The 24,210-nt window shown below is 53.0% G+C and overlaps 8 protein-coding genes across 8 annotated transcripts; 4 read left to right on the plus strand and 4 right to left on the minus strand.

Annotated features, from left to right (window-relative positions):
* Nucleotides 1-34: 34 nt before the first annotated feature.
* QC761_700340 (uncharacterized protein) lies at nucleotides 35-2,628 on the minus strand. Its single transcript, XM_062881619.1, has 4 exons — nucleotides 2,441-2,628; nucleotides 2,176-2,369; nucleotides 1,819-2,071; nucleotides 35-1,747 (listed from the first exon to the last, which is right to left on the minus strand). The coding sequence occupies exons 1-4, from the start codon at nucleotides 2,619-2,621 to the stop codon at nucleotides 117-119; spliced, it is 2,259 nt and encodes a 752-aa protein (XP_062728935.1). The 5' UTR covers nucleotides 2,622-2,628; the 3' UTR covers nucleotides 35-116.
* Nucleotides 2,629-2,958: 330 nt separating this feature from the next.
* On the minus strand, nucleotides 2,959-4,749 carry QC761_700330 (uncharacterized protein; the record flags this gene model as incomplete). The annotated part of the gene is made up of 2 exons (XM_062881618.1): nucleotides 2,959-3,618; nucleotides 3,676-4,749. 2 exons carry the CDS (start codon nucleotides 4,747-4,749, stop codon nucleotides 3,022-3,024), a joined length of 1,671 nt encoding a protein of 556 aa, XP_062728936.1. The 3' UTR covers nucleotides 2,959-3,021.
* Nucleotides 4,750-5,069: 320 nt separating this feature from the next.
* On the minus strand, nucleotides 5,070-6,752 carry QC761_700320 (uncharacterized protein; the record flags this gene model as incomplete). Its single annotated transcript, XM_062881617.1, has 4 exons — nucleotides 6,517-6,752; nucleotides 5,997-6,425; nucleotides 5,743-5,932; nucleotides 5,070-5,665 (listed from the first exon to the last, which is right to left on the minus strand). The coding sequence occupies exons 2-4, from the start codon at nucleotides 6,174-6,176 to the stop codon at nucleotides 5,070-5,072; spliced, it is 966 nt and encodes a 321-aa protein (XP_062728937.1). The 5' UTR covers nucleotides 6,177-6,425; nucleotides 6,517-6,752.
* An 11-nt stretch (nucleotides 6,753-6,763) lies between these two features.
* QC761_700310 (uncharacterized protein) lies at nucleotides 6,764-8,460 on the plus strand (the record flags this gene model as incomplete). The annotated part of the gene is made up of 5 exons (XM_062881616.1): nucleotides 6,764-7,278; nucleotides 7,341-7,495; nucleotides 7,559-7,698; nucleotides 7,748-7,810; nucleotides 7,875-8,460. Exons 1-5 carry the CDS (start codon nucleotides 7,185-7,187, stop codon nucleotides 8,458-8,460), a joined length of 1,038 nt encoding a protein of 345 aa, XP_062728938.1. The 5' UTR covers nucleotides 6,764-7,184.
* Nucleotides 8,461-9,101: 641 nt separating this feature from the next.
* Nucleotides 9,102-10,811, plus strand: QC761_700300 (uncharacterized protein; the record flags this gene model as incomplete). The annotated part of the gene is made up of 6 exons (XM_062881615.1): nucleotides 9,102-9,277; nucleotides 9,342-9,454; nucleotides 9,524-9,604; nucleotides 9,667-10,124; nucleotides 10,201-10,339; nucleotides 10,412-10,811. 6 exons carry the CDS (start codon nucleotides 9,102-9,104, stop codon nucleotides 10,459-10,461), a joined length of 1,017 nt encoding a protein of 338 aa, XP_062728939.1. The 3' UTR covers nucleotides 10,462-10,811.
* A 622-nt stretch (nucleotides 10,812-11,433) lies between these two features.
* Nucleotides 11,434-16,601, plus strand: QC761_700280 (uncharacterized protein). The gene is made up of 5 exons (XM_062881614.1): nucleotides 11,434-12,289; nucleotides 12,747-12,834; nucleotides 12,975-15,019; nucleotides 15,087-15,988; nucleotides 16,157-16,601. Exons 1-5 carry the CDS (start codon nucleotides 12,275-12,277, stop codon nucleotides 16,275-16,277), a joined length of 3,171 nt encoding a protein of 1,056 aa, XP_062728940.1. The 5' UTR covers nucleotides 11,434-12,274; the 3' UTR covers nucleotides 16,278-16,601.
* Nucleotides 16,602-17,188: 587 nt separating this feature from the next.
* Nucleotides 17,189-19,294, minus strand: QC761_700270 (uncharacterized protein; the record flags this gene model as incomplete). Its single annotated transcript, XM_062881613.1, has 1 exon — nucleotides 17,189-19,294. The coding sequence occupies one exon, from the start codon at nucleotides 19,292-19,294 to the stop codon at nucleotides 17,189-17,191; it is 2,106 nt and encodes a 701-aa protein (XP_062728941.1).
* A 1,732-nt stretch (nucleotides 19,295-21,026) lies between these two features.
* Nucleotides 21,027-22,984, plus strand: QC761_700260 (uncharacterized protein; the record flags this gene model as incomplete). Its single annotated transcript, XM_062881612.1, is given in 3 exon segments — nucleotides 21,027-21,118; nucleotides 21,128-21,238; nucleotides 21,479-22,984. Coding segments are annotated over 3 exon segments (321 nt in total). The 3' UTR covers nucleotides 21,597-22,984.
* Nucleotides 22,985-24,210: the final 1,226 nt, after the last annotated feature.

A 24,210-nucleotide genomic window follows, 5' to 3' on the forward strand; every position in this document is an offset into this window, starting at 1 on the left:
TGGGGTGACTTCGAAGGTATTGACTTCACACTCCTTTGAGAACGCTTTGTAATTCTGCAATAGACACATTCAGACAGAGAGGCCTGTTTGCAGCCGAGTGTCGATATCATTACTTTCTATCTCTTTACACTTCCCGGCCCCTTCCCCAACTTGTACTTGTCTTCCACCGCCTTGCTATACGGCAAGGTTGTATTTCCAATCCTTCCATCTCGCCCCGTGCTGCTTCCTCTCACGCACTTTCCATCCCCCCAAGCAACTTCCCTCGCAGCTTTCCAAATGGCAGTGATGTTTCTCGCCATCTCCCACGTAAAAAACAGCCTGCAATGCGCCGCCTGATACCTCATCTGCAGCGGCACCTCCCTGTCCCCAATAACCTCCCCCTTCTCGAGATCATACGGGAACATGTTCCCCAGATTGTATCCCACGTTCGCCCCGCCAATTTCTCTCGCCGCAGTCGGGAGGCCGACCGGAATCCGGAGAGGCGGCTTTCCGTTGACCGGAAGCTTGACTCCAGGAGGCAGAGGGGTGGAGGCGTTTCTCGGGTCGGGACTGACGAAGCCTTGGAAGCTGTACACCGGTCCGCCTTTGACTTGACCGATGGCCTGCATGGGCTGGTTCAGAGGACGGCCGCCGAGGGCGATGGTTTTGACGCCGTGGATGTGTGCGAGGATCGAGGTGAAGATGGCGCAGGCAGATGCGCACTCGCCGTCTGTGACGATGACCATGTCCTCAGGACGGAAGGGCGGCGCAGGGGAGACGGGTGGGAAGGGAAAAGACTCAAACGCGTTGATGGTTACGTTGATAAGAGAGTGGTTGGTGAAGCTGTTACCTTTTGAGTCGACAACCGGGCCGAAGAACTCTTGGAAGGAGGACCATCGAGTGCCATTGGGCGTCAGGTATAGGTTCAAGAGGCTGCGGAGAGGTGCGGTGAGTGCAGTATTATTGGACTGAAGCTTTTCTAGCTCGGTCCCTATCCACTGGAGTTGAGGGTGGGCTCGAACTTGATGCAAAAGGGGCCAGTTGTATGGCGCGGCTGGGTTGGAGACAGGAAAGAGATGAAGGTAGACGATGGTAATGTAGTCGGTGAGCCCACCGCCATTCCCCTGCAGGTCCAGAATGAGCTTTGTACGATTCGAAGCTCTGGCTGCCGTGATAAAGTCTTTGGTAGCGTTGTTGACCCTTGCAGGGAAGGAGAGCAAGGCCAAAGGGTCGTAAGGGCTCTGCGTTTCCGCAAAGCTGTTGAGGGCAAGCACTGCAGTATCCTCAAAAGCAACTTCTGGCAGCAAGAATGTTCGCAACGACTCGCTTGGTGTTGTGCTGAAAGGGGTCGGAAACCCATTACGGGGAGCAGTCCAATTCTTGTCCGCCCAGTCGTAGGCTATCTGCGCCCAAGTGCTGGGAGTCGTCCCATTCCCCTGGCCATAGGCGTTGTATAAACTTGTTCCAGAATCGATATCGGAGAAATTTGCGCGCACATGAGCTGTGTTGTCAAAGCGAAGAACGGTGCCATTCTGGAGCTTTACATTTGTGGCATCTTCAAGACCGAGAATATAGATATCATTGTTCTCTATGTGGTTCAAATTGGCGTCTTTGGAAACACTTGGGAACAAAGTGTTGAACCGAGCATCCGGATCGTGGCTGCCACTGCTTTGGATGGATGATTTGAGGAAGAAGTCGATAGCGGGGACGCCGTTGATAGATACGACTGGAGAAGGGGTATACCCATCACCGGTGTGCTTGATGTCGTCTCCAGACAAGGAATACTGTTAGCAATTGTCTGTTTATCAAAACTCGGGATATAAAACAGAAATTCATTACCACGGAGATATATGCTTGGTAGTTCGAGACCATCCTGAGATATCGAAACGAACTGGGCAGATCTCTCAAACGTAAACAACTCCAACAGCAATGACCTGGCGTTAAAGTGGCCATCCCTAACACGGGTGCTAAGGAGAGTATGCAGATCCGCTAAAAAGTCGAACATTTTGGAATATATTTGCTTTTTGCCTTGAAGATTGTCCGAGATGTCCTTGAGTCCTTGAGTCAAATCAACAGCCTCGGATAGATAGCCCTACAACATATTTTTTTTAGCATAAATTACTTCCGTAGCCTCCCAGAAGTTACTAGGATTCCCTAATGTTGGGCACAACGTCGAAATGCATTTTTGTTTCTCACCTTGGGGGGATTACGCATGTAGTCCACTGTGCTTTGCCATTCGACGAGAGGAGCAAGATAGTCAACATGGCTCTTTGCCACATCTGCATAAAGAGGGATAGATTTAAGGCACGCAAAGGCAAGAGACGGCCGTATAGGAGAAGGCGGGACGGGTGGTTGAAGCAGTCGGAAAACCCCGTCTAGGTTTTTAGGAACTAAGGCCAAGTACCCAGTGTCAATGATACATTCAGCTGTATTGAGGCAAGGTGGAAAATGTGGCACTGACCGATATCATTGTCTTTCATCCACTTTGCGACATTTTCCTGGATCTCTTTGCATGGCTCCTTTACACCTGTCCATCCGCGAGAGACTTGCGCGCTGTGGACATCGAGGGGGTGGGCGGAGGCTCGAAACGGAAAGACAACCAGCGAGGCAACCGATGCCACTCCAAGACAAGTGAACTTCATGGCGCAATGTCAACAAGGGTAAGTAACAGCCGGATATGTTTCAAGAGTTGCTGGCAGATATGCTTGAGGCTCTTTATGTTAATTCTCATTGTTACACACACCTCTACTCAGCCAACTGCGGTCGTGCGATCTGCAGAGAACCACATAACACGAGGATGGGTCGACAACAAGCGAAATCCTTCGACACGTCATGGCGTGTTGTTGGTAGTTAATTCTTACAGCACAGCCACATGCTTACCGGTTATATTTACCTAGGCGTTCTTGACTTCGGACTGGATTTCCGAGTACCACCTTGGCGGCAGGAGTCTTGGTTTCTCATCACGAACACACTTGAACAGGTAGGCAGATGTCTACATAATTGGGCATAAGATACTTAATGCTCTCTAGTCAGCCAAGGCATCTATACAAAAGAAGGTGTTATCCGACAGCAGCTGATGACATGGCTGATTTTCTCCCAGTAGTCCACCTCCCCCTCAGCCAAATCATCCTGTGCCCAGATAGCTTGCAGAAGCAGCTTAACGTGATTGAACGACCTCGACGATTCCTCCTTTTCTGCCCTTGCGATGAGGTCAAGAATCACTGCTCTGTATTCGTCGTTTCTTGCCTCGCATCCGAGGATAAAGACGGGGAACTGTCTATCACAAGACTTAAGTTTGGGCAAAATTGAAAATGCTTGGGCAATGTGCTTTTCGGTTCTGAAGGACTGATTGATTAGGTTGTTGGACGCTCGATTGAGATATATAAGGAGTGCCAATCGGTAGAGTTCCAGTAGTAGCAGTGAGTCCCTTTCTTCTGGACTGGAAACAGTTGTCCCTGGAGTGGATAGGGGAAGACTACGAATTCTCCAATCAAGAATCTGGAGAAATCTTTTGTAGTCTTCCGTCTCTTTGGTCGACTTCTTCCCGTTGAATGCAGTCGCAGGGCGTGCTGAAAATGCATCACAGACTTCAGATAGAAGCTTGATGAGACCTGTAGCCAAAGACTGAACATTGAAGGGCTGTGGTGTGCTGTTAGAGTATGTGGCTACATCGTGAAAATATCATCCTGATCTTACCTTGGTAAAGAATCTTTGCGATCCTGTGCTTGCAGCAGTCTGTTTCTGCCAGTGTTGAAGACTGAAACGCGCCAGCACATCATGGTAGTATACCCAGTCAAGAATCATGGCCAGGTCTGTGTTTCCTTCTATTTTATCCAATCCGACAGTGTGGATGACCTTCTTAGCGTTCTCCAGGTAAATGATCCATTCACCCGAAGTGCAAGAGGACTTGTGCGCCTCAAAAGAACACAAGAGCATTCCTGCAGCCACATGCTGGATTGCGTCGGTTGCACCAATAGGAGCGATGGACGATGCAGCCCCCAATGCCTGAAGTGCCGTGATTTTGAGCTCAAACGCGTGTGAATGGACATCATCCCGATGTAAGGCGGAAAACGCAAGAAGGCACTGGAAAACTGCGGTAGCTGATGCCGAAGTATTTGCCAAGGCAATCCGAATGAGGGCGTTCCCCAGTTCGAAGCTGTCGTGGCCAAATATTGCCAGCGACTTTGAGGCCGACTTTTGAAAATACTGAAGGAGGTCTTCGTCTTGAGCCTTGATTACAGATGGATTCCATGCGAGGGGTGGCTCAAGGGTTGGCTGAGAATGCCCTTTTCCCACAGAGGCGTTCAGGTAGTAGTGCAGTTCAAGATCTTTCTGGGAAACATGAACGATCCTTGTAGTTTGAGAAATCTTGTGTGCTTGCTTCCTCGTGCTGGTTGAAGACCGTGACCGCGGTGTTGGAGACTGACCCACCATGGCTCGTCTTTTGTCGCCTAGACGAGGCCATGATAGCCGAATGGTGCGGTCAGATTTGGGCAAGACACATCGTTGTAGTTGGCACTCCGATTCTGCGCCTGGAGTGGAACTGACAACTTCTGGAAAGTCGTCGTGTTGCATGTCAGCTCTCGATGTTGCTCCTTCTGCAAACACACGGACCGGACTTCTGGGCTCACCTGCAACACCATCTCGCCCACCACCGATCGCTATCCTTGCCGTTGAAAACGCCATCTCGGACTTGGGTGCCATGTCAAACAAGTAATAAGGTGTTGGCTCAGTCTGTCGGACGTGAGTGGTGAGCCGGGGATAAATCATCTCTCACCAATCAAGTGGGTCGCTGGCTTATAAATCAATACACACCACCAACACCAACATTGCAAAGCCAGAGGACAGTAGCATTTTCTCTTTGTGGTTAGACTATCTTTGAGGTGTGGCTATGGTTTGTTGGAAGCTATTTACCTCCTTGCTTCTGTTCATTTCATTGCGAGCTTGAATACCTGATAAACCAATTATCATCAAGCCCACCAGTACACAATCCTTCTCCATTGGCACAGTCGGGAAACTGCATGCTTATGAGATCCGAACGGTTCAATCAGCCACTGATAGGAACGACGCGCACAGAATCACGCACACCATCACTTCAGCTCCTCTCCCCACTTTGATGTCTTTGCCACAAACTCCTCCCAAGTCGTCAACTTGTCCTCCAGAAGCGCATGTGTCTCGTCAAGACTTTCTCCACCATAGTAGCCAAACTGCTCGAATAAATGCATGTTTTCCAGCATCTCTTGTGCGACAAAGTCGGGTGCACCCTGGTACTTGGTAAGAGCCTCGTAAAAGGCCTTGTCGGGGATCTGTTTGTAGCTTGCTGTCTTTCCCACCTCGGGGAAGACCTTCTTGAAGCCCTCGACAATCTGGGCATTGGTAAGATAGCTGGTGGCACCAAGGAGACGCTTGCCGAGAACCTTGTCACGATTCAGTACAGCTGCCTTGATGAACTTCCCGGTGTCAGCGGCTGCGTCGAACAGGGGCTGAACAGCTTGGTCGGAAACAGGCAGGCTCAAGATCCAGGCATTATCGGCCTGCGGATCGCGGCGGAACATGCCACCAGGAAGGTTCGACATGTAGGCTCCTGCAAGAAAGAAGGTGGCTGGGAGGCCAACCTCACGGGCGTAATCCTCCACCAGAGCCTTGCTGTCAAAGTGGTACACATTCGGCAACTTTCCATTACTCACTACAAGAACATGGCCGGTTAGCTCAAGCTAGGTGCCTTACACACGTTGATTCAGAGAGGACAGTTTGGGAACTCACATTTCGTGATGTTGAGAAGCGAGCTCCAGATGAAATGCTGGACGCCAGTCTCTTTGGCAGCATCGACAAGGTTCTTTCCTTGCTGAATTTCCAGATTCATGTCACACTTCTCCCAATAGTTGGTGACTGCGTATACAGCCGAGGCCCCCTCCATGGCTTTGATCAAAGTGGACTTATCATTGAGGTCGGCCTGGCCAGATTAGCTTTTATGATACCTTACTGAGCGAAGATGAGAGTAGTTGGAAGGCACTTACAGCAACGACTTCGGCACCTTTCTGCTGAAGCTTTTTGGCTGACTCCTTGGTTGTGTCGCGGGTGACGGCCCTAACACTCCAGCTTGACTTGAGTTTCGGATCTTGAAGAAAAATGTCTGCCACAGAGCCACCTTGGGCGCCAGTGGCACCAAAGACGGTGATGATGTTTTTGGTGGACATTTTGATAGATTGAAAAGCGTGTAGTGTTATTGATAACGGGCAAGAATAGGGATAAGACTGTAGCACTATATTGCCTGGAGAAGTACGATGCTTGGAAGATGTGACCACCTCTTATAGCCTTTGGACACCTCACTGCAGAACGCCGCACCCTTTCCTTGAACCGTATTAGATAATAGGTCTTGCTGACTGTATATCACTTTGTCCACCTAACTCCGTTCATGCATAAGGCATGGCACTCATGACCAACCTCTACGCTTAATAAGCGGCCATGCAATCAACTGTCGCTCCCTGCAGCCAACATGCAGACAAAGGACCGTATGTCGCTTAGTATTTTTTTTACAAAGGATTGGTCACCATTTTCCATCAGACATTGAGGGGCGATCTAACTGAGACCAGAGTGGCTGGATTACTCACGGTTCCGTCGTTTCTTGCTGTATGAGCCCGAAGTGAAAGGACACAACCGGATGTAAATATGAACGGGCAGGTACCGAAGGTCTCGCCAGACATTTGTTCTTATCCATGATCTGGAAGAAGTGGTCCAAGGACTCTGACCTGTAGGTTTTGAGCGGTTCCGGGTGTTGTGGTAAGGCAAATGCTCATGGCTGGACCGTGGAAACTATGTGAGCCCAGTTGTCGACTCTTCGTGGTAATGACAAGGTAATGAGTAAGTAGTATTGAGTTTGACTTAAAAAATAGGTTCTCTAGCGAAGGGCTTAGTTAGTACTATAGCCAGTAAAAGGCCAGGACTATGTTAGATAGTTGACGAGCCGAGCTGTTTACTGTGAGCGTCTTGAGATTGATCGACATGGACAGCACTTCTTGGCTCACAGTCGGAAGTCATTCTCCGTCAGCTACTGTATCGGCCAGCCCCACAAACTCCACCATAACCGCGAACTGCAAACGCGAGGCCGATGACCTCAAGGAGAGGAAAATATATGTACCAGGTGGTGATGAGAGGCAAACCGACCTCTTTCTAATAGTACCTCTTCTTCTGCTATCATTTCCAACATGTCCGGAAATAGCACCACCATTCCCACTCGTCCCTTGGGCCCTGGTGGCCCAGAGATTCCAATTCTAGGGTTAGGGTTGATGGGCCTGAGTTGTAAGTCACCTCACCCCCTGTTTACCCCTGAATTGTGTGAATTGACTTGAGCTGTGATGCAGCATTCTATGGAACCCCACCTTCTGACGATGAGCGTCTCGCTTTTCTCGACCGCGCTCATGCGATCGGATGTACACACTGGGACTCGGCCGCTCTGTATGGAGACAGCGAGGTCCTGCTTGGGAAATGGTTTGAAAAGACTGGGAAGAGAAAAGACGTAAGTGTTGGTCTCTCAACAGCCTTGATTAACCCAGACTCATCAGCTTATCACGAGAAATAGATTTTCCTAGCCACCAAGTTCGGCAACAGAGTGCTGCCGGATGGCACGAGAGAATTCTGCAATGAGCCCGAGTACATCAGGGAAGCAGTGAAGGAGAGCTTGAGAAAGTTGAAGACAGACTACATCGATCTGCTGTACTGGTATGGCCCCTTTAGCACATTGTAACTTCCCAATCTGACAAATGAACAGCCACCGCATCAGCGGCAAAACCCCGATCGAAGATGTCATTGAGACCATGAAGGAATTTGTCGAGTATGCCCTCCTCCCAACTTCCAACAGTCTCACAAGATGCTTGAAATGCTGACCAAGCTCCAAGATCTGGTCAAGTCCGCCACATTGGCCTCTCGGAATGCGGTGCCGACACACTCATCCGCGCAAGCAAGATTCATCCCATCAGGGCTTACCAGATCGAATATTCCCCTTTCACAAGAGATATTGAGTTCCCCGACCTCAACCTAGCCAAAACCTGCCGCGACCTCAAGATCCCCATCGTTGCCTACTCTCCGTTGGGCCGAGGCATGCTCACGGGTAAGTATTCCTCGGCGGACGACTTTGAGCAGGGTGACTTCCGCCGGGCAGTTCCTCGCTTCTCGGCCGAGAACTTCCCCAAGAACATGGAGTTGGTGGAGAAGATCAAACAGATTGCAGCCAAGAAGGGGTGTACGCCCGGTCAACTGACTCTGGCATGGATGATGAAGCAAGACCTCGTCTTCCCTATTCCGGGAACAAAAAAGATTGCATATCTGGAGGAGAATTGGGGAGCCAACTCAGTCTATGAGACGCTTACCAAGGAGGAGGAGAGGGAGGTGAGAGAGGCGATCGATAAAGCTGAAGTGTATGGCACCAGATATCCTGCGGCGGCGATGGGTGCTTTGGTAAAGGACACGCCACCCCGTTCCTAGACCATGGCCTAGGGTAGCACAACAACGCATGCTGTATTCTTACCACAAAACTTGAGCTAATGTTGCATCATGAACCCTCCCAACGTTCAACGTCATGGCGTTACTCTTTGCTCTCAGCCACTCTATGTGGGTTGATTTGGAATCGAAAAGGCGGACTGGATCTTTCGATATTCATAATGAGCTGCCTATGTACAGCTCCACCCAATTTTCTTGTACGCAAGAGGATTTTACCATGTTGTTGCCATATCCATCACAGCCAATCAGAGGCACGATCGGATTTATAGCTCGCAACAAAGCCGAAGCCAGTGTGCAACCCCTTGATATGCACCCTCGACCTTTTTAGGACACATGTTTCTGAACGGCAAAAGCCGAGTATCCAAACCCGAGGGTGGACTTGGACAGGGACACGATAAGACGGAGTCGGATTGAATTCAGACCCGATGGCTTAAGTCCGTGTGTTTTTGCTTGCTTTGACAGCAGGCCTTCTATCACAGTTATATACACCCTCTAGCCACCTTCCACGGACTGCTTTTCTCTTCAAAGTGTCTGCAATTGAAGCATACGTACTAGTTGTCTACTCTATTTCTCCCTCTGAACACTCATCCCTTCGAGAAACGAAGTACGCAACACTCTCAGCCAAGATGTCACTCCCCCAAACATACAAGCAAGCTGTCTTCCGGTCAGCCGGTGCACCCCTGACGATAGAAGAAGTGCCCCTTCAGCAACCCGGACCAAAAGAAGTCTTGGTCAAGGTGGAAGCCTGTGGAGTATGCTTCTCTGATATGTTTGCTCAAAACAACATCATGGGTGGCGGATTGTAAGGACTTTTCCCCTCTCAGACTGCAATCCGTTCATATCGTTGGATGCTGACAGACTAATAGTCCCATTGTTCCCGGCCATGAGATCATTGGTCGGGTAGCAGCGGTAGGACCCAATGTCAGCACCTGGAAGGTTGGCGATAGGATCGGAAGCGGATGGCATGGTGGACACGATGGTTTGTCTGACCCATCACTCTACATAACAGAAAGCAGCCATGATTGCTGACTAACAATCAATTTAAAAGGCACCTGTCGGTCCTGCAAAAAGGGGTACCACCAAATGTGCGATAACCAGGTTGTCAACGGAGAAACCAAACACGGAGGGTGTAAGTCCGTCCGTTACTGGCCGAGTCCGTGGGCAGTGAATCCAACGTATTGACATTGCCAGACGCCGAGTATGTCTTGCTGCGCTCCGAGGCGGGTGTCCCCATTCCCGAAACAGTGTCAGCCGCCAAGTACGCGCCTATTCTCTGCGCCGGCATGACCGTCTTCAACTCAATTCGGCACATGAACGTTGGTGTTGGCGAGACGGTGGCTGTCCAGGGGCTGGGCGGGCTCGGTCACCTGGCTATCCAATTCGCCAACAAGTTCGGATATCGCGTGGTGGCCATTTCCAGGGGCGCTGACAAGGAGAGCTTTGCGCACGAGCTGGGGGCACATGAATACATCGACACGTCCAAAGTCGACGCCGGAGAAGGTTTGAAGAGGCTCGGGGGCGCCTCGCTGGTGGTGACTACAAGCCCCAGCGCGAATACAATGTCTGGGTTGATGCAGGGCTTGGGGCCGCTGGGCAAGCTGTTGATCCTGAGTGTGCCGGGCGATGTGAGCGTCAACACTGGAGTCATGGTAAGTGAACTGTTCTGCTTGCCTGGCAGGTTTGGTGTTGAACCAGTTGCTAATTCATGCCTGTCTACCCACTCAGCTGAGATATGGGTTGTCTGTTCAGGCATGGCCGTGTGGCCATGCTATCGACTCGGAGGAGGCAATTGCCTTCACTCAGCTGCAAAACATCGACTGTCTCATTGAAGAATTCCCATTGGAGAGGGCCAACGACGCTTTCGGTGAGTTTTCCCTTGTCGCAGACACACAAGGGAATCGTGTCCTGTCATGATGGGTATCTAACGTTTGCCCAGATGCTATGCTAAGCGGGAGGGTCAGGTTCCGAGCCGTAATCACGTTTTGAGTAGTAGAAGTCCAGTACGCCGGAGCGGGAGGGCCGGCCGGTGATAAAATCGCTTAATTGGAGGCGGAGGGCCCGGCATGAAAGATGCAATGCAGTTTGTTGTTTTACCGGCCCGGTTTTTCCATCACTAATGAATGGCTCGTGGCATAATCCTGTTGATGATCTGAAACAGCCGTAATGGGAGAGAAGCCGGATGACTACGGGGATATGCAGCCACATCAATGATAGTATACATATCAGGGTTCACCAATGATCGCCAGGTCCCGCGTCCTTGGCCGTTGGATCGGAGGCCAACAAATGCCAGTAATAAATCTCTGAGTGCCTAGCTATCTCCGACAACAACAGAGAGCCACCGAGCATCCTCGAGGACAAACCTACGGATACCCCGCCGACCAATGACGTAGGTCAACTGATTTGCAGCAGGGTTGGGATGCCGACAGCCGAAAATCCGGCCGGCACCGCAATTTTTTGGTGTTTGTCTTCTTTGTACATTGCTTCTACAACTGTAAATTTATTTATATATATATATATATCGGTTAGAGATGAGCCATCTTTCATTGATAGCCCAAAACTTCAGGCAGGGAGATCCAGACTCGATCTTAAGTTCCACCCGGGCGGAAATCATCTGTCAGACAGGCGATGGTGGGGGCACAGGAACCAAAGCGAAATCGCGGGGTCGCCTTGTGACGGGACTGGGTGCAGGTGCTATGTATATAATCACATAATCCTGCTTTGTGCAGCCAGCGAGTGGCCAATGGCAAATGCCCGCAGGAGCTTTGGCCGCTTGCATGGGACAACTGCTCGTTGCTGTGCCTTGAGTTGGGCCCGTGTCAAAGCCCAGGGATTGTTTCGTCACGGGCAGCGGAGGGGCCCAGATCTCACACATTAGGTTGTTTCCATATATAAGCACATGTGCGGTTGTTGTCAGTGTGTATTGTTATGGACGATATACTCTGTATGTTGGAGGAACGGCCCAATATCTGTGAGAGCAGTGGGGGTGTCCTGAGATGGACGAGATCATCCTCCTGATTGGTCCGCCGGGCCTGTCCCGGTCTGGGCCCGAGTCTCAGCGAACCAGGAGCAGGGGTGCCACCGTCACCGTCGAAAATACATCATAGTTTTCGACTGGTCATCATGGGCCCAGCACAACTGGGCTGCTCCCCTCCATCCTGTTCAAGTTTGGACAGCACATGGCTTTTTGATGCAATCCAATTCTATTCTTGTCTTTTTCTACTAGTGTGCTACAACGTGCAATACCCAACTTTAATTCCTGCCTACCACCCAGCCACCCTACCACCCTGCCTCCCTGCCTCCCTACCTACCTTACACTTCCCGTCTACCTACCTACTTCCAGGAAGTCCCATCACAGCATTCCACGAGGACCCCGCGCAGTGACGGATCCGTCCAACATCGACCCGCTCATGCTTTGAACCCTTCCATCGCCTCGTCCCACCGCTTGCGAATCACCACGCTACTCTATCGCCCCGTCCACCGTCCCCGTTGGCGTGCACGCGAACCCTAACACATACCCCTTCCCTTCCCTCGGCCGCCACTCCACGCCGCCCTCGAGAAAAGGACCTCATTGCTGTGCAAACACGCGCAGTTCTCCCAGACGAGGGGACAACTCTTTGCCGTTGTCAACCTCTTAAGAGCAGCCCCAAGACATCCAGGCCGCCCTCCCTCCCTTTGATTTCCAGCTGATCGGCTGTCTTATTGTCTTGCCTGCGGTGGTACCAGAACCCGTGTCCCAATTTGCGCCGAGCACAAAGCCAGAGACACCAAAGTCCACGCAGATGATAACAACGGGGCTGCTATGATTCAGGTGCAGGTACGTGCTCGTGCTGGTGCTGGTGCTCTCGACCAGCAACGCTCCCCAACGGTCCCCCTTCCGCATCCGTCATGTCTCGCCCTTCCCTTCCACGTCCACGTCCACGCCCACTTCCACTTCCGCTTCCACTTCCCTGAACGGTTGACAGGAGGTATAGTGTGCCTCTCCTGCCCCGTCTGCCCCGTCTGCCCCGTTTTCAACTCGGTATCACCCATGACGGCCGCTGTAGTTGCTGTTGCTGCTGTCTGCTGCTTGACCGTCTCGACATACACCATCCCGGCCACCACCACCACCGCCATCATGCCTGTCTGTCATGGCGCTTTCTCGAGACACCCGTCACAATGCTCCACCACGCCGCCATGCTCCCCACTGGGGTACCTCCCCTCCTCGTTCCGCTGCAGGCGCATTGGGCCGTAGTCCTTCCCAGCACCTCCGTGCTGGCGCCGGCCAGTCGCAGCATCCTCTGTCCGCCTACAGCGTAGCCCCGACCCCGGGGCTCCTGGACGGAGCTGGGGACATCTCTATGCCCCTGATGGTCGGATGCTGTGTGTTTTCCTTCTGTTCACCTACCACCAATGCCGTTCCCTCTTCGTGCTCATGCTTGCCTTGCCGGTGCTATCACCGCCCTTTTCGTGCCCTTTTCTACGAGAGCTCACTTCTAACCGGGGCGCCATGTCTGCTGCAGGTACCGAACACGATCGATTGCGTCCCGAGCCCTACTTCTCGTCCGCACACGGATCCATCTACTACACACCGAGACACCCACTTGAGCGCAGGCGCCGCACCGAGAGTGCTAGCTTCCCGACGCCGCTGATACAGCCTCGTCAGCGTCGACCTCACTCGATTCACATCATCTCGTACCCTCCTGGTTTTATCCCCCCGGATTTGCGGCCGCCAAAGTCGAGTCAGACGTCCACAAGGAAGACCACCAGGAAATTGAGCCGAGAGCAGAAGAAGGCTCAGAAGGAGGGCGAGAAGGAACGGAGGAGGCTGGAAAAGGAGCGGTCAGAAAAGAAAGAGAAGCGGCGGTCTCTTCGATCACTGCCCCCTGGTGCTGAAAAGGTCGGGAAGGTGTTGAACAGAATAAAGGCAGTCTTCTCCCATCCGCCGAACTCTACGCCCACAGTTACAGCAACCCCTACGTGGAGGGCCCAGTCCCGCCCGTCGAGCTTTATAAGCTTCGCCCGGCGACTTTCCCGATTCGAAGGATCCTACGTCGAAGACACCGTGATCGATATTCCAGTATCTACAGGCCGACTAGGTGGGGAGGAGATAACGGTCGAGGAACCCATCATGGCTACCGCCACTGCCCCGAATCCCCCCGGAGGGAACGCATTTCAAGCATCCAACAGGACCAGCATGGTGTCGATACGATCCGCCAAGAGCATGATGAGCCCATCGGTGTCCGAAATTCAGAAGCCTGTAGCATCAGGGAGCGGGCTGACCTGCTCGATATTATTAGCAGAGCCGAATGTCTTTCTCACAGGATTCGAACATGACAGTCACTCCAGGCGCCAAGGACAGCAGCAATCAAGCGCACTGCTTCGTGGAAAGCTGCAGTTGAACGTGTCCAAGAATGTCAAGATCAAGTCGGTCACGCTGAAGCTGGTGGGCAAGGCCAGAACGGAGTGGCCCGAGGGAATTCCGCCGTCCAAAACGGACCTGTTCGAAGAGCAGACGCTCCGCACCCAGTCCCTTGTATTTTTCCATGCCATGCATGAAGGCATGTGGGAGACGGAGTATGGAAGCCAGTGCACATTTGTGCCAAAAACCAGCTCTACACATCACAATCTCATGTCCTCGCTCTACAACAACTCCAATTCGTCACTTCATATTCTCGGAAAGTCTAGAAACTCTTCTACGCTGACAGCCAAGGAAAGGAAACGCCTTTCCCTTCAGTCTGTGCAGTCCCGAAGTTTTGGAAAGGGAGAGTCGCCATTTGCGAATCCGGTCCAAGCAAAGGGGTTCAAGATTTTTGGCCCCGGCACATACGAGTACGCCTTTGAGTTGCCCATCGATCACAACCAACTCGAGACGACAAAGCTCCAATACGGCTCGGTCCGGTGGGAGCTGGAAACCATGGTGGAGCGTGCTGGAGCGTTCAAGCCGAACCTGCATGGTTCCAAAGAGGTGTCGATTGTCCGTCTCCCCGACCAGATGTCTCTCGAGATGACGGAGCCAATATCCATCAGCCGCCACTGGGAAGATCAGCTGCATTACGACATCATGATCTCGGGGAAGAGCTTTCCCATCGGCGCCAAAATCCCCATTGCATTCAAGCTCACGCCCTTGGCAAAAGTTCAGGTCCACAAACTTAAAGTGTTCGTGACAGAAAGCATCGAGTACTGGACCAACGACCGCCATGTCACGCGCAAAGACTCCGGGAGGAAGATATTATTGCTGGAGAAGGTGGCCGGCAAACCCCTGGACAAGCAATACGAGGCCAGCGACATCCGTGTTTTGAGCGGTGGCGAGCTGGATGCTGAACAACGGGACGAGGCGCGAATGCTGGCTATCCGAAGACGGCTACAAGAAGCTGCCAGGGCTGGCGGTCCTCCTCGGCCACTCCCTGATCCGAGCAACAATTTGTTGGGTGAACTAGACCTTGGTCTGGAGAGCCTCTGGGGAAGCACCGAGATCGAGATGAACGTGCAGCTACCAACATGCGACATGATGGCGCGCGACAAAACGCTTCGCTTGCATCCCGATTGCAGCTGGAAGAATGTTAATGTCTTCCATTGGATCAAGGCAAGTAACTTTTTACAAATCATGCTCCTCATACTAACTACAACTCCAGATCGTCATGCGCATCTCTCGCTTGGACCCGGATGATCCCGCAGGAAAGCGTCGGCGGCATTTCGAGATCAGCATTGATAGCCCCTTTACTGTCTTGAACTGCCGTGCAACCCAAGCCAACACGTCTCTCCCGCAGTACAGCGGGCGAGACGGCCCTGCCGAGCAACGACAGCAGATGTCGTGCGGTTGTTCGGACGCGCATCCTTTGGATCCCAACTCATCCAACGCGGCCACGCCGCTCGCCATGATCGAAGAGGATGCCCCGAGCCTGAACAACAGCCGACTGCGGATTGACTCCAACATCAACACCAGCGCCGGCGGTCTGCCCAGCATGCCCCAGGCTGCCCACCTACAGTCCGCCGCTCGAACTGGCGGATCTGTGCACAGGGCCAGCAGTTCGCTGAGCCGTGCTCGGGGTCTTCCAAGTCCGCTGGACCGTGAGCCACGGCCCATTCACCTGCTGAGACACCCCTCATACAATCCACCTCCCTTCAACGCAGACGATCCGCCGCCACCGCTGCCGGCGGAGCTCATGACGCCACCTCCCAACTACGACATTATCGTGGGAACTCCGAGCGTGGACGGCATGGCCGACTACTTTGCACGTCTGGCTGCGTACGACCTGGAACAAGAGGGCTCAAGACGGAACAGCGATGATACGATCGGACCCATCGATGTCGACCCCTTTTCGGGCGCGCGGCTGACACCTAGGCCGCCGCATGAAGCCGGTGATGACGACTCTTCTGACAGCAACGACGATGAGGTCGCCCGGGCCCACCGCCGCGGACGGGTCAATGTGGCCAATCCGAGAACACCGGGCGGTCGTTTGGTTCCAAGTCGGAGTCTGGAAATCGAGCGTCCCACCGTGAGGCTCGACATGACGGGGGTGGTGAGGCGGGGGCAGTGAGGTTTATTTTGTCTTGGAAATGCGGGAACGGAACATCTGTAGTACTGGATATCGGATATTCGAAGTTTTGGGAGTTGGCAAACGAAAAGATACCAACGGTTCTCCGGGCCCCTTCTCCCCTCTATTGTTCCTGAGAGACATGACCTCACGGCTTGAACATTCAGCTACCTACCCTCCACACAAACCCCGCACGACACATGTATATGCAACACACATTCACACACCATCTTTATGTTTTCATGGCATGGCACAAACAAAATACCCCCTTTTTTTGTTATTCTTTGACTGCATTCATCATCCTGCATGCATTGACAAGGGAGATGGATAGAATGATGACTTTCATGAACGGCAACACGGCACGGCACTGAAAGGGAAAGAAGACATCATGGAAAAGAGAGGGAGAACGTGAGAAAGAGAGAAATAGGTCGAATCAAAAATAGGCATCGAGGTGGTAGTCTTAGGGTAATATAATTCGAGGCTTTGTGTCGCAAGTTGTTGCACATGGTAGTAACTAATTGTGTCAAGTGAATTCAACTCCTCTTCAGTGAAATGACCACCCTCGTCGTGCCCCATCCAAATCACATCATTTTACTCAGTTGGAGAAATCGCAAAAGACGTTCTAAAATCAGAGCGCTCGTGGGGCCACAGGTATATTTTTAATCGCTTCTTCCTTGCTGCATCACTTGCCACATCAAATATCGTTACAGACAAGAGCTCAAAAACAGCCTTGCGATCGATCCCCTTCCACGCTCTCCATAATCCACCACCCATATGATCCAATTTACTTGATGATGGCTCCCACTCCTTTTTGATCCATCATTATCCGGGGGTATTATAAGTTCATCTTCCAAAAAGGTAAAAAAAGAAGAACCAACCAACCAAAAAAAAAAAAAAAAAAAAAAAAAAAAAAAAAAAAAAAAAAAGAAAAGGGTCAACATCAAGACAAAAACACACTCCCCATTGAATACCTGCTTCCAAAACGCCACAAGAATAAAAGACCATTGTATCGATAGATAGCTTGTCCACCAATACTAGTGACTTGCTCGAAAATGCACAAGTCCCGACCCCAACGCCCAGAATAATGCATATGCTGTGTCAACAAGACAAGAGCTGAAGAGCTGGAAAAGCCTAAATAATACAATGTGGCGTGAAGGAAAGACTCCGAGAAAACACAGAATAAAAATATGGCCAGACATTTAGTAGTGCGAACGGAATGAATCCGGGCGCCCGACAGGCGGCACGTGAGGGGGTCGATGCGGTGCGGGATCGGGAAGCACCTGTTGCGAAGAAGGGTAAGAGTGCTGTCTGTCCATGGTGTACTCTGGCACAATGCCTGTCCGGTATTCATTCCTCCTTCCAAGCGGCTGATAGTGCATCTGGTTTGGCGTAACAGCGTTCTGGAAATGGTACTGGTGGAGGAAGGCAGACGCGGGCGGAATGAGCAGCGTGTTGACTTGTCTCACGGGCTTGTAGGGACTATCGCGTTGCTGCAGATAAACCGATGGCGAGTGTGAGATGGGCGTGTGCAGTCCGCTGGTGGCCCCAGCGTTCCCCATGGGTGTCCCAGAATGATGACCATAGGGGTCGACGGAGAGTGGCGAAGACCCGGCCATGTTGGCGCTGGAAGCCAGGTGGTGCTGGGGAGATGGACGCTTTGTTGGCGTGCCATAGGACATGGGTGGGAAGCTTGTTGTCGGAGTGGTCACCGACTGTGGCGCCGAGCTCACACTGGGCCCGGATGTAACCAGCACAGACTGCTGGGGCGCATAAGTGGTGGCATTGGGGTATACGGTGGCCATGGCACGCACACCCGGCACAAGCGGCGGCAGTGACAGTGGTGAAGCTTGTGGCGGTGCGTATGCCACCGAGGATGTGAACGACTGGGTTGTCACGAGGGGACCAGCATGGCCTGTGTTCAGTGCCAAACTGGGCACGGCAACACGCCCTTGATCTGAGCTCATGGATGGAAGTGGCCGACTCTGGCCGGTAGCAGAGTGGATGGGTCGCTGAGAGCCGATAGGAGGGTGCGAGGCAACGTGTAGACCTTGGAGCGGTGGCGCCTGCGATGGGAGGTGGTGGGCTGGCAGGTGGATGGGTTGGGGTTGTTCAGGGGCAGCACGGCCAAGACGCTTCGCAGGGGGCTCGGTCGGGTCATCTTCGGTAAAACTGCGCTTCCTCAAAAGGTGCTGTTCTGGCTTCAAGGCAAGGGGGGAAACGGCATTGTTGGATGAATAGGGGTGTGGCCAGCCCACTGGCCCATGATTGTTACTGTTCTGTATGTTTCCGCCAGAAAAGGGCCCGGCTGGGGTCGGCTGCATCGCGGCGGTGCTCATCGGAGATGGAGTTGGTGAGGCAAAAGCGCGATGGCTCGGCGACGGCATCAACAGCGGCGATGGCGAAGGTGAGGGTGATCGTTTGGCGATTTCCAGGAACTCGTACACGTTGGCGAGCTTGTCCAGCCATGCGCGCCACTGCTCGGCAGAAACCAGCAAACTATATCTCATGTTGCTCAAGAACTCAACCTCCATAACGTGAATCTCGTTCACCCCAATGCCCGACACCTCTGCCCATGTCTTGTTGGTATAGGTGTTGTCATCCAGAAACTTGTTCCCAAGCATCAGGGCGACGGTCAACAAGCGGAACTCGCTGCCCGGTCGACCCTTCACGCTGGGGTTGGCCATTTTGAGCCTATAGATGTAGAGAAGCGCAAGCAGCGCCACATTTTGGGTGATCTTTGTAGCGTCCACGATATTCATTACCCATTTCTTGAAGTCGGATGTCGCCACAGCGTTGGCCGACAATCGAGCAATGGCGGTGTTTGGTGCCAAGGTCCGTATTTTTTCAGCCGTCTCAAACGTCTGCGGAGACTCGAACCAAAAGAGAGCCGCGACCTCGGCCATCAAGTCTCCCAGATTCCCACCCCTCGGGCTGATGCATTCTGGAATTTCCATGCTGTGAAACACCAGGCTCATGTCCAATGGCGGCGATGATGGTCGGGAAAAGTGCCGGTTTGCCCCTCGTCGTTGGTTAGGGGCAACCGTTGAGCTCGGTAAGGCCGTGACGGGAGCAGCAGAGGAGGAGGGCAGATTTGGTCTCGGAGCTTGTTGGGCCTGGGGCTGCTGATAGACAGGTGCAGAACATCGTGAGGTGGAATTGTATATTTGCTCGTTCGGCGGTGGTCGCTCGTTCAGGGCGGATCGGTAGCGATCTTGCTGGGGCATTGGTGGTGGGGCGTGGGTCGAATGGTGGTGGATGTGGTTTTTGGAGGATGCCAAGTGAGGCATCTCGTAGGTGGTCCCCATGTTCTCGTCGGCCGGTGGTGTTTGGAGTCCACCCGAGTAGTCGGGGTCTCGCAGGTCGCCGAGGTTTGGGGTATGGAGGGGGAACAGGCGAAGTCCTCGAGGAGCGGGCAGTTGACACTGGTGCATGCCCTCCGGCTGAAGGTGGTGACGAGAGGGCTGGCGAAGAGAAGCGGAGAAGAAGTCGGAGGAGCAAGAGGAGGAAGAGATGGTCGCAATTGAAGTCATGCGGCGAGGACGCTTTCTCTTGTCGACAGCTTTGGGGGAACCTGGAAAAGGGGGTGGTTGAACCGAATCGCAAACGAAAAAAGCAGCCGGTTGCTACTAGACAGATGTTGGTGGTTGCTGGTCCGAAATCACATTCCACGCCAGGAACTGCAGAGAACCGCAGAGAGTTCTTTCCACTTTGCTTCGTACCTGCAAGCTTTTTGCCTTTTGTCGCATCACACGACTAGGAGCTCGCTCCTGCCTCAACAAGCTCAACCTTTTATGGCAGCAGGTACGAAGCTTTGGAGTGAAGTGAAATCGTGTTGTTGGGCATGTATTGCGTTGTGACCTCAGCCATGGCAGGGACCCCGTCAATATACGCTTCCACGTCCCGAACTCGAGCTACTAAGCCAGCCAAGTCCAGTCCAACCCAGCCAGCCAGCCAGCCAGCAATTCTTCTTCTTGATACAAGCAAGGTAGTAAGGTAGGAGTCGATGCAGGAGCTGGATAGGTGGTGAGGTGGTGAAGCAGCTGCCTGGGGAAGAACCTGGAAAGGACGAAGGGAGAGTGATTCATCAATGGATGGGAAGAAGGGAGGAAAGTGACGACCAAGAGGACGACCAGGAGGTTGACGAGGAGGTTGACGAGGAGGAGAAAGATCCCCGATCCGTGAAAACATCCATACCTTTTTCTTCTCCAGGTTGTCTACCTTGCCTGCTCCATGTGAGAAACTTGGGTTGCGTAGCTGGTGCGTTGCTGCGTCTTAGTCCCAGTCGCCGCAAATGCTGCTAATTTACTTTGTCCCTGGTCGACGTCGTTGTCTGTGTCTGGTGCCGTGCAAGGGGGCGCTGTGCCGCCGCGGTCGTTCTGTGCCCGCAGCTCAGAGCAGGTCAGGTACCTTACCTACTGTACTGAGGTACCTTCTGAGGTACAAACCCACCCACTACTTGCAGCCTGCCCCACAGGGCTCCGACACCACCTCACTGGACCTCAGCCATGGAATCCTCGCTTGCCACTTGCACTGAACTTGGTTTGATGCTTCTTCCAGCGTCTTCTTTCTCTCTTCGTCAACCATTCATAGGTTTGAGCTCAAAGGGACTCGCGTTTACCGAGTATGGAGGACAAATAGGAAAAAAGAGAGGCTACGACTGCCACGGCTGTGAACAGGCCTGGGCACAGTGGGGGAGGAGGGGGGAAGGAGGTGGGGGGGGTGGTGGAAGTCGTTCTTTTTTTTGTCCCTGTCCACGCATTTTGGCTTGGGGCGCGCACATCGCCCAGGCACCTCAGCCAAGCAACCCGGAAGCTCCCACCCATCAATTCGTTCGCTCCATCCCGCCGCAGCACGCTTTGTCCTCCATGCGTTGGAGGCTGGCACGCCGGAGACACCACCACCAGAAAGAAGTAAGGCGGCCGGACTGTCCTATGGCTTTCTCAGCCTGGGCTGTTGAAAGATTGACTCCTCACTCAATCGATACTCAATGCCCTGTTCTGTTGATTTTACTTGTCTCCGGGTCACCTAGCGCGAGCCATGGCCACCTCCATGCCTGAGGTGGGAGGGGGCAGGAAACACTGGAGGGAGGCGCACACCAAGGAGCAACCTGAAAGCAGCGACATGTCCGAGTAAGAAAGCCCGGATCGCAGGGATTCCCAACGATTCAAAAGCCCCAACCCAAGCCCTTTTTTTTTTGTCTCGCTCGAAACGGAGCATGTTTTTGTTGTTTACAGTGCGCACTGTATGCGGTCGGTCGGTCCTCCATATTTCCTTATATATTGCCGCTAAAGAGTTTAGGGAAATGGCTGCAACAAACAGGTGCCATCCTCTCCCTCCGGCGTCTCCACTGGCGATCAGTGATTGATGATAGAAAAAAAAAGGGGGCAATCGTGGTCCTCTTTTTCCCTCATCAAGTTCCATCTCAGTAATGGCTGACGAATAGCGGTATGTACGGGTTGCCGACAGCCCCTCGGCCCTCCTCTTTTCAGCACCGGGTCGGTCCATGTCATCATCGTTGCCATCAGAGTGCCCGTCATGATGCAACAGGCTAAACGAAGTCCAGACGACAACAGCCCGAGGGAGGAAGAGGCATCCAGACGCGCGTGATTATTCTTGTACCGTGTGCATTCATCTATCAATCTCTTTCCTGTCTTGGCTCTTTGCCCTGCCCTTGCTCGGCTGCCGCCTGTGTGACTGGCTGACGTACTGAGAAATGTTCCACCGTTCAATCATACCACTCACTGATTGAGAGTGCGGAACTATGTTGGGTTTTTCTGGAACCCTGGCTTTTGGGGAGCCAGAAGAGAGAAAAAGGAGGGAGGGGGTGTGGATGTCCGCCGAGATTTTTCTATGTATCTGGCCGTTTGAGCCGAAGAATCCTACACGCTTGGATTTGTTTCTGCAACACTGAAAGCAACAGGAATGAAATCATGCCGCACAGTGCGCCAGTCTGAGTCTGAGGGGTCTACACACTTGCCTGGTGCGCCTTGGACCCAGCCCGGTACGAGTGGTAAAAAGAGAGATAGATCATAGGACTAAGCAGGTGGCTGCATAAAGCCTGGATGCACCATCCATTCCGCAAACACCACTTGTGACTCGGAGACATTGATCAAGGGACTCCATGATGGTGATGGCTGATGATCAAACCCCTGTCGACCTCCTCTCGGCAAGACACCGTCTCCTGCCATCGGCCACACCAAAAAGGTGGTCAAGTGGTTATGGTAGGACAGCGCGGGGACCTCCCCAAACGTGGTTTATTATAGGCAAAGCCCCTCGAAACGGATGGTTCCAAAAACCCGTGGCGCCCACATAGACTCTCGCATTCTTGTGGCATCTGGCATCTGGCTGACTCGTAATGCCTTGAGCCACTGTCCTATCCTCATCAGTGTCATCGTGTCTTGAAGCAGGCTCTGATGACATGTCGACAAGCGCCAAACCGGAATCTGGGCGCCCTTTTTTTTTTTTTTTGGCAGTTCAGGGTTGGATCGGACTCCTGGCAAGCCTGGAACCTGGAGAATGGAGTGGAGTGGCTTTATCCGTATTTCCACTCAGCAGAGCATGACGGTGCAGGTAAGAGCCTTGATAAGAGCGCTGGCAAACCGGGAGAAGGGTACCAGACGGAGAGTCTCACAGCATCATCTTTCCCCTATCAAAGGGCCAAGCAACCAATCCTCCTCCAGGGGGGTGGGTGGGTGGGTTGGGACCCTTTTGTGCTCTGTGTCTGACATGCACACACGCTGCCAACAAATTACAAAGGAGGCACACACAGGATCGGCCGAGTAGGTCAAAAAGTAAGCAACGGTCGTATCAACCCATTCTCGTGTAAAATCGACAAGAGGCGCAAGTCATCGTCGCATCCGTTTCCTACCTTGCCCAGTTCAGCTGCAAACTCCGTCCCCCGGTCTTGTCAAGTGGCTACACCATCAGAACGGAAACGGATGGTGAGGGGTCGTGATAGTCGTTTGCTCTCGGAATATCCGCATCAAACCCCGCCACAGAAAACTTTATCGGAGAGGCGGTTTTTTTTTTTGTTGCCTTTCCCGGAATCTTTGGCTGCGGGAAATCAGAAAGTAAGCCAATAATAGCCTTTACTCAACAGCAAAGGAGCGCCTCCCGAGGTTTGAAAGAAGCAAAGGAAAGGAGCACAATATCCGTGTCGGACACTCTGTACACATAGTGACGCCTATGCCTCGTGGACGGAAGCTCCGGGCGGGGGCTTTCCGGCAACGAATCGTCCGGAGGTCCTCCGGAAGCGAAGCCGCACTTGGGTGTTCCGGGGAGCACAATATGAGGTGGATTTGGTTGGTTGCTGGGGAACTCACCACTGTCAGGGTGCATCACGAAGATAGCCATTTCTGACCCCAGGAGTGGTCAGCTGCCTTTGCCTACCGACTCGTGCCCCGAACAAGGCTGGAGCTTGTCGGATGGCCGCAGACGGAGCTGTTTGCGGATCGCTGCGTTTACTTGCTTTCCCATTTGCCTCTTTTTGCGGCCTTGTTGGTGGGACCGACTGTCGTAACCACCCCTTCCAGGTTCCCCCGCTTCCAAAACTCGCTTCACAGGCTTTGTCTAATGTAGGCTCGGTGCGGTGCGCCGTGAGGCGGCTGACATGCGAAACTGAACCGACAACAGCAGGTTTGTAGCGTAACGCCCGGTCCGCCAAAAGTCCTCTTGCCTCTCTGTTGCATTGGGTGGTCGTGTGTGCTCCGAGGAGCACCTCAGTCCTGCCGCCCGCCCAGTCAGCGGGGTGGGAGTACCTCTGCTATTTTTCGCACTTGCTGCAGCCGAACTGTCAGAAACTCGAGGAGCTAGATGGATGCGTCTCCATGGGTGCGGAGCATGCCGCCCGAGAGAGTGGTTCATTGAGGGTTCTGTTGAGCTTCGCTCTTCTGACCAGGAAGCATATTGCACCACATAAATTTGCAGATCGAGGTTACCGCTCTGGAACTAATATCACATGTTGCCGCCTTCCCACCTCACTGGGGGGGGGGGGATCAATTAACGCGAGAATGGCGTTCCCCACTTGTCAGCGCGTGTGTCTCCCGCGTCAAAGCCCCACCTCCGTTTTTCGCACTGGCCAGTTTGATGAGGCCAAGCAGGCCCATACGGCCGTGTCCGGAACACAGGATCGGGATCCCTCGGCGCCCACACAGCCCCCAACTTGCACACACCACAACGTCATATCCCTTGATCATCTCTCTCCGCCAACTTAGTTTGAACT

The sequence above is a fragment of the Podospora bellae-mahoneyi genome, chromosome 7, assembly GCF_035222275.1.
Source record: "Podospora bellae-mahoneyi strain CBS 112042 chromosome 7, whole genome shotgun sequence".
Lineage (NCBI taxonomy): Eukaryota > Fungi > Ascomycota > Sordariomycetes > Sordariales > Podosporaceae > Podospora > Podospora bellae-mahoneyi.

What these genes read in the sequence shown, in the direction of transcription:
- QC761_700280 (XM_062881614.1), top strand. An exon ending in GCCCCTGATGGTCGGATGCT is followed by an intron (nt 12,835 to 12,974) that starts GTGTGTTTTCCT and finishes TGTCTGCTGCAG; the next exon opens with GTACCGAACACGATCGATTG. An exon ending in GCAGCTGGAAGAATGTTAAT is followed by an intron (nt 15,020 to 15,086) that starts GTCTTCCATTGG and finishes CTACAACTCCAG; the next exon opens with ATCGTCATGCGCATCTCTCG.
- QC761_700340 (XM_062881619.1), bottom strand. Translation starts at nt 2,621, where the DNA reads ATGAAGTTCACTTGTCTTGGAGTGGCATCGGTTGCCTCGCTGGTTGTC. An exon ending in GATGAAAGACAATGATATCG is followed by an intron (nt 2,370 to 2,440) that starts GTCAGTGCCACA and finishes ACTTGGCCTTAG; the next exon opens with TTCCTAAAAACCTAGACGGG. An exon ending in ACCAAGCATATATCTCCGTG is followed by an intron (nt 1,748 to 1,818) that starts GTAATGAATTTC and finishes CCTTGTCTGGAG; the next exon opens with ACGACATCAAGCACACCGGT.